The 13,798-nt window shown below is 36.5% G+C and overlaps 1 protein-coding gene across 1 annotated transcript in view; it reads left to right on the top strand.

Moving 5' to 3' along the window:
• The first annotated feature begins 12,906 nt into the window (after positions 1-12,906).
• Positions 12,907-13,798, top strand: part of fuss (SKI family transcriptional corepressor fussel) — an 8,784-nt gene continuing 7,892 nt past the window's right edge. The window contains exon 1 of the mRNA XM_018448899.1: positions 12,907-12,947. Coding sequence (XP_018304401.1) covers positions 12,922-12,947 — 26 coding nt within the window. The 5' untranslated portion in view covers positions 12,907-12,921. The remainder of the gene's footprint in view (positions 12,948-13,798) is intronic.

The raw sequence follows: 13,798 nt of genomic DNA, 5'->3' as shown, positions 1-13,798 counted from the left end.
GATCGAGTATGATCAGTGACTGAAAAGATACATTTCTGATCTATGGATATCTTCTGCTGATCTATGGATATCTATGGATAACCTGTACTTTTTGATCAGTGGATAATGATTGTTCGTTCCACTATGCGTGAGATTACTGTGCGTATATATATATTTCTACTTTCCATCTATCAATACTGTTACTCTGATATCTTACTGAAGAAATCTGCAATTTCGAGCGAAGGTATATATCCAAAGTTATCATTGATATAAGTTACCTGTACATATTTTACTTAAAATTATTATTATATTAGATCCCAAGAGATTTATATGACATACTATTTTCAAAAAGTTTCTTCTATTTTTTTATCTAATTGCACCGAATCACCCAAAGGCATGAATATTTAATGTGTGATAGTAAGAAGGGATGTTACATAACATTATAGTTTAAATCATTAATAGTTTTAATTTAACAATTAGATGATTAATTGAACAAAGATTAATTAGAATTAGAGGCAAAAATTAATAAGATGTAAAATTATATACAAATATGATATATATGCAAGTACATATATAGTATATATATATAATTCACATTGAATTATTTAAAAAAGCATTATAGATCTAGCTTCGATCGTTAAAAGGCATTTCAATTTCTATTATTAATTGTGTTTCTCACATAGCACGGTCTTTAAAAATGTTTAATACAAATATACATTATACGTTCATATGAACGTATGCGTTTAGTAAATAATGAATACCTACATTTCCGTAATTACTTTAGTTAAATTAATGACATATTGAGTAAGAGTGGCGACTTAATTAGACATAAATAAAAATAACTTAAATTGGATATAATTTGATTTTATGAATTTAACAATGTACAAAGAAAAATTCCTGAAAAAAGATTCTGAAGAATTAAAAATACATATCTAGTTTCTTCGATTTAATATGTAATTTATTAATTTAATTAATTCTACATTTAATTGCAAAATCATATGTATGTTACAAGTATAGATTAAAACAACAATATTATTGTTTTATATTTCTAAAGAATCTTGCGTTTTTCGTAATTTATGGCAAAGATACTGTAACCATTCGCACCCCCGTGGACGCGTCTCACAGATGACCGCATAATAAAACCATTATTAAGATATTTAACATCCCATTGCACGCCCACCAGTCATGTGAGTCAAGGTATCGTCGTAATCGTTGCGAACAAAAGTCCTGATCTCTCTTTCTCTCTTTCTCTCTTTCTTTATAGTTATGCCGGGACACGTGCCCGACATAATTCACCATTGATGGTTATATTCCATTGTGGGCCGAGCCCATTATAGCCTATACGTGCGAGCCTCGAACAAAACGTCGAAATGGTAAATATACCTATTCCGGCGTGCTCGCCACTATGACAACTATTTTTCCCAAGATATTTCCGCGTTACTTTGTCGCCGCGTCCGCGGAACGATTTGTATCGCGTAATCCCCTAATCGATCTCGCGTCACGCCACGCGAATTAATCAACGACGAACGTAACCATCGTTGCGGAAACGGAAAAACAAGCTGCGATGTTTCTCGCGAAATTAAAAACGAGAATAAAAAAAATTTATCAAAATTTTTTACACGATAGATGACACTTAATTAAATGTAATTTAATTAAATTGGATTTGTATTTATGCGATTCGTTTTATACAATATTCGATGAACGACTTGGTTAAACGGAACAATATTTAAATAAATAAATACGAACGAATAATTAAATAAATGCATGCAAAAATATTTGTATATAATCTCTTCAATTTTTCAAAAAATATTTATTTATGCAAGCAAATAGATATTGTAGTATGTTCTTAAAATTTTTTTTTAATATTTTATATATGTATTGAATATATATACATTTTATACGTAGGGTAGAATTGAGTATTATGAGCATCTTAAGAAAACATTTGATATTTCTTGCATATTGAAGAATAAAAAAAATTTCTATTCCTACCATTTCGGTTTTGTTCCTACCATTATAGATTTATTGGTGCTTTATGTATTTTGGTACTGAAATTATTTTAAAGCAAATGTTGAAATGATAGGATGCTCCTTATCCACCCAGTGCTCATATTGACCTTCGGATAAAATAACATAGGCATCGCTACGTAATATAAGTACAGAAAATTTTTTGAAAGAAATTATGCACACTGAGAAAAAAATGCTGTTGATTCAATTAAAGTCTATATTACGGGCTGTTACTAGCATAAGTGATTAATTTATATATATTTTTATTGACATAAAGACATAAATTATTATTTTAATAATCAAGGCCTTTATGTCAATAAAAATATATATGAATTAATTACTTATGTTAGTGACAGCCCGTAATATAGATTTTAATTGAATCAACAGTATTTTTTTCTCAGTGCAGAAATGAAAGATCGTATCATTGACTTTGAGTGCAGTTTCTTGATATCCTAAAAATGAAATTATCAGGTATTTATGACGTATAATATACTGATTCATTCATTATATATGACATCCAAACATTTGCTCATATCTGAAGATATATACTTTACAATTAAATTAACTAAATTAAAATAACTCTTTCTTATAACTAGTAATGTGTAATTATTTCAATTAGAATTCTATATTGTTTGTTCAAAATAATAATTAAAATAACTAAAAACGACTTATCTTCTATTGCATTAATCGTCGAAGAAATATAAAAACTGCTTATATTACCTGCAGTGCTCATAATACCTAATCCTACCTTGTAATATTTATATATACATATATTTTATACGTATATATAGTGAGTAGTAGTAAAACAGATGCTTAATTAGCATAAAAAAAGATTTTGTGCAGGTATAGATAGAGCCCTTCCTCTATTTACCGATTCAATTTTCACAATACCACCGTTAATTGTGATCGTGCGCGTATAGACAATTGAGCTTGCAATGCACGTGTCAACGGAAAGCAAATCTTTAAAATACGATGCCACGCTTGTTTACGACCTTTCGAGCACTCGAAGCTCTCGAGTCCGAGTACTCGTAAGGGTGAAAAGGGTCAGCCGCGATACAAAGGGTTGGGGAACGAAACAGGTTTTGTTGCTACAGTTAACACTTGTCAGGGGGTGGTTTTGTTTGAGACTCGATATGTTCAACCCTCTCCTACATAATTTGCCAAGAATGGAATGGAAGAATGGCAAAATTGATGGTAGAGATTCACGTGATTGATTTAAACAGTTACGTCTTCAAAGATAGGCCAGTGAATAACGACAGGTTGTAATCGCATGCAAAAATGTTAAAACACGATCATTTTTACGAATGAGTGACATAAATCTACATTTCGTTAATCTATGACAATGTTTCGAATATTAGAATACGTTTATTCGGTCAAATAGTGACGGTAATCTGAAAACGAGGAAGCGTTTAACCACAAAAAGTTGCCAAATTGATGCGGACTGGTTGTTACCAACGACGAAAATAATTTTAGCCGCAAAAGGTTAATAAACTTTATTGACCGGATTTCATTGAACGGCAGCTTGTTTTACAGATTGACTCGTCGCGTTAAAATAATGTCGCGTAAAGCCTCAAAATTATCAAATCACACGTATCGATATTTTACTGATGCAGAAGCATGAGCGCGAGATTCAAAATAACATATATATGAAAATTTAAAAGAACTCTGTAAAATTTAATTTTTAGTTCTCATTAAAATTAAAGTCTCAACTATAAATTAAAATTTACATAAAATTATATATAAAATCTTTAGCATTTTCAGTTTGTGAATCTATCTTTGCTCGATATAATCTCAATTGTAATTTATATCGCTTCGCCGAGATAAGAAGGTTCCAAGAATTATGGACTAAATACTCAGTCGATGTTTTGGATCATGTGACCTTCGTATATGATTGTTTTCCGTCAGTTTTGCGCTGGAACATCGCGGAAGAGGGATTCGCGTTTCGTTTCTTGGCTCGATTGCCGAAGAAAAAAATAATCGGGAACCGATTTTCCGCAGGAAAGTGCTGACCACGAAGAAACCCATCGCCGATTGCTTCAGAGATTGTTTCAGATTGCTATTCGAGTGGCAAACACGTTCAGTACGGAATAACGGCAGTGGAACACGGATGGGGCGATTCGTCGGCAGAGGAATACAGTAATGGAGGGAGGGGGATGCGCGCGAGGGGGTTGTAATCTGTATTATCCCTCGACTATTAGTGTCGAGAGGATCGAGGGTGCACGGATTACAGTTATTACAACAGATACGAGGAATAACATTATGCGTGACGCTTCCCGTGTGTATCTTCGACCAGCAGGCCCGGCAATCTCCCCTTTAAACGAACTTTAACCTGGTCTAAGGTAATGGAAACTCTTCAACAATTATGCCATTGCGCGAGGATCGCGCAATTCGCATTCAATTGGGAAAAATGTTGGAAAAATCAAAAACGTCGAATCGCAAGTATATAAATAGATTATTATTACTAAAGTAGAAAAAAAAACTTCAGATTTCATTCAATTATAATAATCGTAAGATTTGAGTAAATTTCTAATAAACTAAGAAATCATTATTTCATAAATTAAAAAATTCACCTATATTTAAAAAAATAAAACATGTAGTAAAATATGTCGTATTCTTTTAATAATAAATATCTCAGCAAGTTTTTAGTAAACTATTATTATTGCATAAATTAGAAGACTATCTATGTATTTATTATAAAAAATAAAATATGTTGTAGAGTAAAATGTGACAATTCTTTTAATATTAAACATTAATATCAATAAACGTGGGACAGAAGTTTTCAAATTGTATACTTAAAACATTTACATGTAAGAAATTATATTTTAATAAAAATTCGTAATACACACATATATACATCTTTAATTAATATATGAACGATAGAATCGATATCGCTTAAATTAAGTAGACAAAAGTGTTTATCGATGCTTCCCTAAAAAGTGACCATCGTCGGCGGTAACGATACCTCGCAAGGGCGTGACATTTGATGCGCAGGGCCACCCTTCCTTTCGGCGGCGGACAACACAACTGTCGGCCTATTAAACTAATTGACTGCACAGTATGCCGACGGCCGCAGCGTCGCGTTTGGGAATCGCGTTGCCTTACGGACGTATCGTTCCTTCTTTCTCCTACCCTCGTTGCAAACGGAAACTTCGGCGCGTCGATTACGACCCTCGCGCGAAATTTCGCACGCATCGTCGCCCCCGAACGGGCCGATATTGCGCTCCGAGACCAAAGCTCGTTATGCAAATAACAAACATGGTCCCGCACATACGCTGCCAAGTGTAACATCGTATTGCTAATGTTGGATAATGATTCAGTCCAGCGAAGTTTTTGATTTTAGTTTAAATTATAAAAGATTGCGATAATGTCCACGAAGAATTAAAATCAAGAGTAGTTACATGCATATGCATTTAATCATAAATATATTTTATTCTACGTAAGTTACATTTACAATGAAAAGTATTAGAAAAATATGAATATATCATACTGAAAATTTAATACTATAGAAGTACCGAATAGTCACTCATTATTGATCATTTATTTTTAGATTATAATATTATATAAAAAAAGGTAAATAAAAAATATTCTGAAATTTGTTTACTTTTCCATAATTATGTCCTTATATTGATAAATTATTTGAGATTTCATTAATGTTTTTATTTTTATAGTAATTTATTTGCTTCATTCTTTTAACGAGTAAGAAACGTCGATACTTTTAATATTAAAAAAAATAAAGATTTATATTAATAAAATACACGCTGAAATGAAATTTATTTCATATTTATCAAGAAATGTCTCTATAGAGATACAGTAACTATAAGATACCAAATTCACTCTGAAAGGCAGCGGAACAGTTGATATCGCTTTGAACACATGTCGATCACCGATCTTATAAATGCCGTGATTGTAGATAGAAGCTTCGATAGTAGGTACTTAGTCTCAATTATTGCGGCCCACGTGGGAGTCATTCCTCCCCTCGCTTTCGGATTTGATCAGTATTGAACTTACCAACGCAACCCTCAGAAAGCAAAAGAGAAGGAGAGAGAAAGAGAGAGAGAGAAAAGGGGGGTAGAGGAGAGATCGAGAGAGTCGATTCTCGTGCAATCGACCGCGTGCGGTCGGACTGGTCGACGAAGGTAGCTTTAATACCCGACACGCGCCCTCATCAAAGCGATTTCCAGCATTGGCAGTCCATTGAGATTCGCGCGCTTAACCACTTCATCTTCTTTTAGTCTTCGGCATGGCACGATGGTTGGAACGGAGCGGAGCGGAGCTCGTCACCGCGGTATCACGCAGCTCGTTACCTCGATCGTTCCGGCGCGTCGTTATTCCACGGCAACCGGCCGCTGGTAATAAAGCCCGTTTAATTTTATCACCACGGAAATCGAACGTGCCCGCTATGGGTAATTGGCCGCTAACAAGGAAACATTTGGTCTCCGTTCAATTTTCACGAGCACACGTTACGTAATGGCTCAAGCATATAATACGCGTAACTTTCTTTCTAAATATCGTTTGAATGAAAATTTGATAGTATTATGAATATCCGGTAAAATTATAACTAAATGTTTCCACTGAGAGTCAGTTCCCTCATATTTAAATATAACATTTAATGCTAAATTTTGTGTCTAATAATGTAATATTACATAGATTAGAGAGAATTATAAAGCAGCAGTTTAATTATAATATAATCTCCCAATTTAATAGAGATTAAATCAAAATATGTTATGCATACATGTTATTATGCATAGTGATATATGTGATGTTTTAAAAATTATGAAATATTAATTTCGCAATTACCTGTTTCTAGTTGCGATTTGGATTACGTCGTTGGAGGACCCTCAACCGTGTTTCAATTTTACTTAAAAAGCGTCACTTAATTTCGAATTAAACGAATTTAATCCGCTATCTATCAGCGTCATCGGACGGTATGTTAGCGGCGATGTCAACAATCACGGTGGGCATTAATAAAATAACGCTGTCACGGATTTCCAAGCACTCGACTGCGCAGAGGGTGCGAAAGGTAGGAGGAGACCATAGCAGATCCAAGGGGGGTGACGATGAAACTCCGATCGGACCTTATGTTCGCGTATTGTGACTTTTCGTCGAGACGAGAGAGAGAGAGAGAGAGAGAGAGAGAGAGAGAGAGAGAGAGGTAGGTTGACACTGGTAGTCTGACATAATTGGCAGGGGTCCCGACGTAATATTTATTACGGATCCAAGGGGGCGGTAAAAAGAAAGATCGTAATGGCCAACTGGGGTATAAACTGCACCGGCCTCTTTGCGGTTCGTTAAACGAAACCTTCGTCGAAGGGTGCCAAAGAAAACATACGCGAATCGATCTTGCGATCTCTTATCGACAAAATCTAGAAGAGTTCCAGTCATAGAAATTAATTTCAATTGAAAAAAAAAATATATATATACACGTTATTACTTTTAACTGAGAATTTACAAGTTTATACGAACTAATTTTTTAACATTTTGAAAAAATAATTCTTATGTTATCTCAAGACGAGCTACGATTGCAAGTGCATCCCTTTCCGGGGATGTAATATCGTTTGTTTGTCACTGTTGCTAGAACAAGTTAGTCTCCATTCGATCAAAAGCGTCTCGGCAGATCGCTCCTATCCCTCTTGCAGATCTGTGTTAAGCGGATTTAATTTGCGTCACGAACGAACAGAGACGCTCGCGCGCGCCCTTTAATCGTCTTGAATATCGCCGTTGACGTAGGCGCACTTCTTAGCGACGTTGGAGAAGGTCCTACCACTGTATGCACATGGAAGAGAACGTCTTTAAAGTTGTTTTCTTCAAAAACTATCTCTTCGAATTTCTACAGAGTACCTTATATATAGTATAACGCGGTCCGTTGACACTGATTTAGAAATTTCAACTCCTACGACAATATATTCAGCCAAATAATTTTTAACGAGACAAAATTCTGTTGGAATTAATTAAGGAATAACGCTTTTTATATTTTTATGTTTTTGAAAGCTGATTTAGAAAAATTTTTGAAGTGTTTATTGTTTATAACTAAAAAAATATTAACGCAGGAAATTCTTTTGAGAAATCAAAGATAATATTTCCTTAACAATTAGTATAATCGTTAAGATCTACAGTTCTACAATTTTCTACTATAAATAATAAATGTACATATAAATAATTAAAAAAATATATATTTATTAATATTATGATTTTGAAACAACAGCAAAATCTTGATTTGGACTTGCTAGAGCTGCGTACGAATACCTTGTAAAAGTCCATGTAAATACACGCGCACATACTGTCACTCTTTCTCCTTCCCTATTTCCCTATTTCTCTTTTCCTGTTCCCCCCCTCTCTCTCTCTCTCTCTCTCATCCCCGTTTGCGCTCGCGCGCACACGAGTCGGGTGCGGGTATAATAATAACGTTCGGTAAATACGTGTAAGTACGTGTTTGTAGTTACCCCTGAGGTGAGCCACCCCCGGAGAGGCAAGAGAGCCAGGAGGCCCCGCCTTCGTCGGCATGGGGTTGGTTGTCACAGGGGTGGGACACTCGGGGGCGGTTCTTTGCTACCCGAGTCCCGATTTAGCGTTCTCGCTCACCGCGGGGTGCCGGCCGGAGAGAAAGAGGGTAACGCGAAAGAGGCGCGCGAAGTACGGACTGATACGCACCCCGTGCGCGAAGGACAATCGAGTTCGCTCGCGAGTAAACTACCCTCGGACACGTTTCACAGTCAGCCGCGACAGTACGAGACAAGTATAACCCCGTCGAGGTTTAATCGTCATAACTAGAGTAGTTCAAACGTAGCTGAAGAAACACTGCAGAAGAAACTGAAGCATTCATTATTGGTGTTGAAGAAACGAGTTTTCGTGATTAAAGAAATAAACTTTTGCTGGAAGTGAAACGACGAATCGCGTAGTTATTGAAGAATCCAATTAGAAGAGGCTTTAACTGAAGAAAGTAGACTTCGATGTAACAGATTTTTGTTATCGATGTAGAGACAAGTGTCATTAAGGAATTACATTTGAAGAGAAGATTCTTCGTTGTAACTGATTTTATAGAAAAGCTATTTGGATCAACAGCTGATGATCGTGACTTAAATTGTGAAATAGACGTCACTTCCCAACGTTGGACGCACCGTTTGACGACTGAACTGCATCTTCAGGTACGAATCGACTTGCATTTTATCGAAATTCTTGAATGTATATCTTTTATATGTTGGAGACTTTCTATCTCTTAGATTCTTTTTATTATTAGATACATTTTATACATCCTCTTACATAAACTCGTTCCTTTCTTTTCACTTTAAATTTTATAGATATATGTTTATTTCACTTTAAATGCAGGAAAACTTAAGAAAAACAGATATGTATACATCGTACTTGTTAAATTAAGATTTTAATTGCTACCCTTAAAGCTGTACGCCGTGTTGAGACGCGAGAATAATTCTAACGACTTTCACTGAACTCGGAGAATCAGTGTCGTAAAGAGGTCTCTCCCTCGGACGCTGCTAAATAAATTGATAGTCGATTCGCGCGGGTCCTAAGCAAACTGGTCCCGCGGGGATACAGGGTCGTTGTGCTGTAGGGGTGCTGAGCGAACAAACACCATAAACTGTTTGTGTTTGGGATTAGCCGTTGGTTTGTCTCCTACGAGAAATATCCGAGATGACAACCTGTGCGCAAATAGGCACTTTGTATAGAAACCTAGAAGAATAAAGTGGTCAGGTTAGATGGACACGTATTATTAGGTGGGTCGTATTTTAAACCGTTGGATTACTTATAATTTAATGGTTTTGTCATCGAAAAAATTTAGAAAGCATTCAGGATAACATAACAAGGAACCTAAAAGTAAATAGAAATGTAAGAATATATAGGATTAAATAGGATTAGACAGTAATTGACATATGTACAATAAACCTACGAAAATCTTCCATTTAAGCTGAAATAAAAAGATTACGCGTCCCAGGTGCGTTATCCCAAGAAGTTTCTGAAAGTTTCCGGATGTTTTAGGAAAGACGTGTCTCGCCTAATTTTTCGGTTGGCTACGCGCGCGCGATTTATAACATCGCTGGACACGATTAAAGTCTTTGAAAAGTTGAAGGATAAACGTCTTTAAACTTTAAGTGGCCCGATGGCGGATTAACTAACTTTTTCGTAAAATTCGTTCAAAATAGCTATAAATACATCTTTTTAATAATTAAATTTTTTTATTGTTCCCTTTTTATATGTAATTTCTTTACTTCTCTGAAGAAAACAGAAACATTAAGCGAAATCTTATTATTTAATAAATGTAATATGTATTATAATTATGCTTATGTATGTATATAAATAAAAATAATTATTCTATATTATAAATTTATTTTTATTTAGTTAATATTCTATTATTATTATTACTATTAAAAAATATGTTTAGGAAATCTTTGATAAAATATAATATTATTTTCAATCAAATTAGATGATTAACATCCCAATGTTTCTCTTAGTCCACTAATTCCACTTTTTCGTATTTTCTCGTAATCGTTTAAACGGCAGACTTGTAAAGTTACATGTAAAGCGCGATGAATCATATCGGCTTAGCATTTGTGTAATTTTTGAATCATGAAATATAAATGCGGCCCCCGGGAATAACTGAACGTGACTCGGCGCACAAACCGGTATTGTAAAAACACACCGAGCATGGAAGGTAAAAGATCCGTTCTCCCTGGATGGAGCTAAGTACTTATGACGATCAGAGAGAGAGTGCATTCTGGTTATTAAAATTATTATCCGAAAGTGGCCCTTAATCTCCTGATCCTCTTGACGGACTCCGATTGCTCGCGGCATTGTGTTTGCCTCTGATGCCACTCTAGATGATAACATTTTAACGCGTATACAGATACAAAGACCGAAGGATTAGCATATTATTGACAAGGCCGATACATTTCGCCGCGAGAAGCATTAAGAATTAACAATATAAATTAATATATGAAAGTGAGTTTAAATAGAACTACTAACGTTGTCATTTAAAATCATCTTCTATAATATTGTACGAATATTGTAGATATTAGAGAATTTACTGGTAAAATATAATAATAATAATACAATCAATGGTAATTATTATCTATTTTGATAAATAAAAATATTTCCTTAAATTTGAAATGCCAGGAGCACCACTAGAGCTCAACGAGATTTTCACTTCTCTGTATTACAAAATTAGAGAATTTATTGATAAAATATAATAACAGCACACAATGAAATGGTAATTATCATCCACTTTGATAATAGACAAGGATATTTCCTCAAGTTCGAATTGCTAAGAGCTCCGAGAGAGCTCGGCGAGGTTTTCGTATGAACTAATCGAGAGTCAGAATTAAACCCGACAGCCAGATCGACGGATTAATTGCGGGCGTCAAGCGCAATCACTGGTGACTGAGCGACGCGATGACGTCGATGTATTAATAACGATTTACACCGCGCATTCGCGCTTCGTTATCCAGCAAAATTACGCACTCGCTGTGCCTGTTTACATCTCTGTCGTGCTCCGACAGGAGCGAAGAGGCGAAGCTGCTCATAAATTATGCGAAGAATCCGAAAGGCGCGTACAATTACCGAGAGAAGGAGAGAGAAAGACAGAAGTATCGTATTCTCAACGCAAGATGGAGAAGTAGTAGTCAAAAGAAGAGGATTCCAGAGGTTGAAGGAGAGAAAGAGAGAGAGAGAAAGACGAGAGAGACAGTGTCTGGGGAGGGACAGAAGATAGTCATGATGGAAGGACGGAGATTTAACAATGTTACAATGAACGAACGACCGAGCGAGCGAGCTCCCATCGCCTCCCCGGCCGCGCTGCGTCGGCGGAGTCCCGGGATCGCAGATTGAATTGTAAAATAACCGAGAGGGGAACAATGCGCCCCGTACAACATTGTGTTTGCATTTAAATAATCCGCGAGCCCGCGGGTACGTAATCCGGAGAGCGCCGTCGTGACTTCTTCGTCCCCGTTCATCTATCTAACGCATACAATCTCCGACGTCTCTAAGTCTTTGCAGTGACATTTCTGAACGATCGCATCTCGATAATTACGACGACATCGAGATTATATGGTATCGTGACAATTAATTTAATTATTAAAGTTAATTAGATTAGTCGTCGTTGAACTACAGCTGGATCACAGCTGAGATTAATCGAAGAACTACAGCAAAACTTCTGAGCATCTAGATAACGACATGGGAATTACGATGTTTTTTGACACAACTCGATAAGCTTAATTATTAACTTTAATTGAATTATATTTGAAATTAAAATGCTGTTGAGGCAATATTTAATTGTCATCAACATCAAGATCTAGATGTCTATTTTATTTATCTTTTTGTCTATACAGAAACTCTATTTACGAAATTAAAAACTTTTCATTGGAGAAATAGAATATGTTTTATTAATGCAAGCTAAAGGAGAAATTATTAAACATAACGCTATGTACGAGTAATTACCATAAATTAGATAATGTTCTCAGAATGTTTCTTCTAATTTAGATAAATTTTAAAGAGCTTTGACTAAGTCGACTAGCGAGTATCTCGCGATCGTTGCGACGACCGGCCGATCGACGGTTCGTTCAGCCTGCACTATAATTGTAAGTAGCGAGTAATTAATGCGGTCGATTCGAGTCCGATCCATCCGACCGCTAACCAACGGAATCCGCGAGACTCGCCGAAGCGCGGGCGGCAAAGGGAACGAGGGATGGAAACAGGGAAACTCGCGACTATCGGGGGGTTGTTCCGGGTCGGATACCGACATTGTTTCACGGTGGATGAGAATTTAATTTGCACGGTACGAAGAGAGGAAACGGTGGAGGAGGATGAGGAGAAGGTGCAGGAGAAGTAGGAGGATGAGAGAGTAAGAGAGACAGGAGCGAAAGAGGAGAGGCACACAGAGAGAAAGAGTGAGAGACAGTAAAAGAGGGAGGGAGAGGAGAGGGAGGACGCTCGGATGGGTGCTGCCTTGTTTAAGCGTGGGTGGGGGTGTCAAATTGAATTACCCCCTCGTACCACGGCTCCCCGGGGACGTTTGCCGGGGCGCTGGCGCTCTCGCGCTGCCTCCAGTTGTCGGGGGTTGCATCGGTATCTGTGTTCGTGCGCATGTAGCGACATGTTCACGTATATATACATACACGCGCTACTTCCTCCGCGGAGGCGTTTTCAATTAAAATCAACACCGGGGGTTGGCCCCGACCCCGTACCCCGTTCGCTCCTCTCCTCGTCGACATGGACCGTTTTGATCTCTCCTCCTAATCGACATACCTGTTCCGCGATGCATCCCTCAACCCCCGAACTACCTTCCCAACTCTTTCATCCACCTCTTTCTCCACGACGAGTCTCTGTTGTCTTATGTGCATTGCGTTATTGACTCAATTATATATAATTGTATTACCGCATAACGTATAACCATATATAACCACATGGTAATGTCCTGAATTTCGTATTACGTTATTTGATAGAGGGTATACCGGGACCGTAGCGGTGATTTATTTATCATGCGTCCATATATTCATTTCTATTGTCTCGATTTTTTCATGAAAAATCCTCTTGTGCAGGAAATTATTTTTATAATAATTTAGAACATATATCATTTTCTCTCTCTCTCTCTCTCTCTCTCTCTCTCTCAACATGCACACGCTATCCAAATATTTTTACGTCATAAGTTTTTTCAAAAGGTTTATTCAAAAGCGTTTAATTAATAAATGTATGAAATAAATGACTTTTATATATTATGTACTTATACAGGGTGTTTCCAAATTAAATGGCAAAACTTCGGGAGCGTGTAGAGGAGTAAAAAACTAAGAAAAAAAGTCCTATAGACATATGCT

The sequence above is a fragment of the Mycetomoellerius zeteki genome, unplaced genomic scaffold (assembly GCF_001594055.1).
Source record: "Mycetomoellerius zeteki isolate Tzet28-1 unplaced genomic scaffold, Tzet1.0 scaffold106, whole genome shotgun sequence".
Lineage (NCBI taxonomy): Eukaryota > Metazoa > Arthropoda > Insecta > Hymenoptera > Formicidae > Mycetomoellerius > Mycetomoellerius zeteki.
The sequence above is the reverse complement of the archived record's forward strand: the minus strand, read 5'-3'. Positions and strand labels throughout refer to the sequence as shown.